The 2519-nt window shown below is 53.1% G+C and overlaps 1 protein-coding gene across 1 annotated transcript in view; it reads right to left on the reverse strand.

The window, feature by feature from the left end:
- Positions 1–826: 826 nt before the first annotated feature.
- Positions 827–2519, reverse strand: part of LOC109507927 (acidic mammalian chitinase-like) — a 4654-nt gene continuing 2961 nt past the window's right edge. Inside the window, exons 10-12 of the mRNA XM_019857669.1 lie at positions 1778–1897; positions 1639–1707; positions 827–1561 (exon numbers count right to left, since the gene is read on the reverse strand). Of these exons, the coding sequence (XP_019713228.1) occupies positions 1430–1561; positions 1639–1707; positions 1778–1897 (321 nt within the window). The 3' untranslated portion in view covers positions 827–1429. The remainder of the gene's footprint in view (positions 1562–1638; positions 1708–1777; positions 1898–2519) is intronic.

Raw genomic sequence — 2519 nt, forward strand, 5'->3', positions numbered from 1 at the left:
AGTCCCCCAGGTGTCTTGCGTGTTGTTCTGCCGTCCCCAGCCGATATCGCCGACCTGAAAGCGTTGGCCGGGGGCTAATTGCCGCCAAGTTGACCTTGTGACCGAGGCCCGGAATGGCGGCTCAGCGGGGGCGTGTTTGCGTGCGACTGAAGTTGCGTGTGGTGCAGGTGGCGCCGGCGCCCACAGCAGGAAACCCGCCCCTCAAAGACCCTCCCGGAACGCTCAAAGTGGACGCCGACCACTCTCTTTCTTGCCCCGCCCACTGCCGGAAGGCCCCGCTCATTTTGTTTTTCTTCGATTTCCCTTGCTGTGGATGGGCTGCCAGTTTGGGGGCTCGGAGGCAAAGGCGTGTCAATGTAGAAGGAAAAAAAAAGAAAAAAGTTGTCACATGACCTGCCTCGACAGTGTGCCGCAGTGACTCCACCCCATTCCAGAAGTGTGCTACGTGTGTTTGATTTATTGCCGTAGGACTGCTCGGCCTGCAGGGGCCACGCAAAGACACCCCCCCCCCCATGGCCCCATTCCTCTTCTTTAATTGGCTTTTGTTTTGCTTTACGGTGCTGCGGGCACGAAGGCCATGAATGGACGCCCCGGTGCGCTGTTTTTGTCCCAGGTCACACCCGTGTCGCGAACGCAGCAGCGCGCCAGGCGGCCATTTCTGTGATGTCATCATATTGCCACGCTGTCAGCGCAGCGTACGTGTCGCTTCGGGACATCGCTGTCAAAAGACAATCTCTTTTTCGTTGCGACGCGTCACAAGCGGCGAAGCGAAAGTTTCCAAGGCTTTGTTTTTGTCGAGCATCAAGAGAAAACAATCCACGCCTTGTTGTGTCTTGACACATTTTATTGCTTTTGGTTGAGCAAGGAAAAGAGAGAGGCACACCAGATACGTCTTGTGTCATCGCTGGCTGCTGACAAAGCCTCGATTGATCGCAAAATGTCAAAGAGCAAACAATTCTGTGCTGGGCAAAATCAGATTTGTACAAATTGGAATGATTCATTTTTTTCCTGCTTTTGGGACAACGTTGCCATTTTTTCGAGACTTTTTGGAAAGACTCGGCTAAAGCTGCCGAGAGTTTCTTCGGTTCTTCACATTTGAGAGATTGTTTATCCGATCATACAACATTTATTTTGTCCTCATTGCTGCAACTGAATCTTTGCGAGTGGTCCTTTTGTTTCGGTGACTTTTTTATTTAATCAATCTTCATGTGTTTGTCTGCTGTCCATCCCAAATTTGGTCAGTGTGTCTCTTTGTAACGCTGCGCGTTGCTCTTTGGCGTTTTTGTACATTTTGTCGAATTGCGATGACGAGCGTGGGGGCTGAGACCGGCCAAGTCTCAAGCGGGGGCCCGCGTCCCAAGTAAGCGAAGGGGGATTTGCGAGAGGGCAGGAGAGTCGCCTTCACCCTCGTGCGCGCGATCGTCGCTTTCTAATTCGAGATTATGGCCTTGATACGCCGGAAGACAGGATAGTTCCCCGCATTGCAGACTCCATCGAAGTCGTCCAGTTCCAGAGAAGTCACGTAGGCTCCTCCAAAGTTCCGATCCACGATGTGATGGGCCTGGACGGGGAGGCAAAAAAAAAACGGTTCACATCTGAAGGAAGGCCCCGAGAATTTTGCTTGATTATTTGACGTACCTTGGCGCCGATGGTCGGATTGTTGTCAATTTCAACCGTGGTGGGAGGCAACAAATTGTCATCGCAGACCTGAAAGATGGACTCGGTTTGCCGTGGTGCCGTCTCATTGCTTTGAATGCTCTGCGGTCTCGGGTTGTACCTGGTATTTGGCCCAGATCCTTGTATTGGCGTTGTTGGTGTCATAACCGTACGTGGCAATTCCCATGTTCAGCTTTGCTTTTTGCGCTCCCTCTGTTACCCACTTCTGCATTCCTGTCATCTAAAATGCAGGGAAAGCCTTGATGGGCAAGAGGACGGAAATCGGAAGGCTCGGGCCAACTCTGAGTTGCCACTCGCGCCATGAAACACGAGTGGAATTTGTTCCCCGACACCAAGCACTTCATGTATTTGTTTTTGAATGAGGGAAAGCTCCCGCTCAACGAGTAAACTTGTGCTATTTGGGGGAATAAAAAAACGGTCTGGCGTCGGGTTGAATCCTCGCGCCTCCCAAATCCTCCTCCTCCTTTTTCAGTTTGCTCAACCCTCGGCGTTGTCTTGTCGAAGGGAGTCAATTCTTTCGATGGGCAATCACTTGTAAGAACAATGACCGGTCATGCCCACTAACAACTGGCTTCGTTCTGTGACCAAATCAGACGTTCGCAACTGCGACCAGACGCCAAACTCTGTGCGGAGGCCAACCCGACAATGTCCAGTCGGAACTTCTCAACCTGGCACGCTAGCTCGGGGGCTCCTGTCCCTGTCGCGTTCGCCGCCCCGACAACGAGTTTGTGTCGGTGGGGATCGAAGGCCTTTTACTAACAGGCAGTGCGGAAGGGGGGCCCACGTTGCCTTTTCGGGCTGCGGCCCTCCGACGGGGGGGGGGGGGCGGAGGCGCACCAGTG

This window comes from Hippocampus comes, unplaced genomic scaffold, assembly GCF_001891065.2.
Source record: "Hippocampus comes isolate QL1 unplaced genomic scaffold, H_comes_QL1_v1.1 scaffold302, whole genome shotgun sequence".
Classification (NCBI taxonomy): domain Eukaryota; kingdom Metazoa; phylum Chordata; class Actinopteri; order Syngnathiformes; family Syngnathidae; genus Hippocampus; species Hippocampus comes.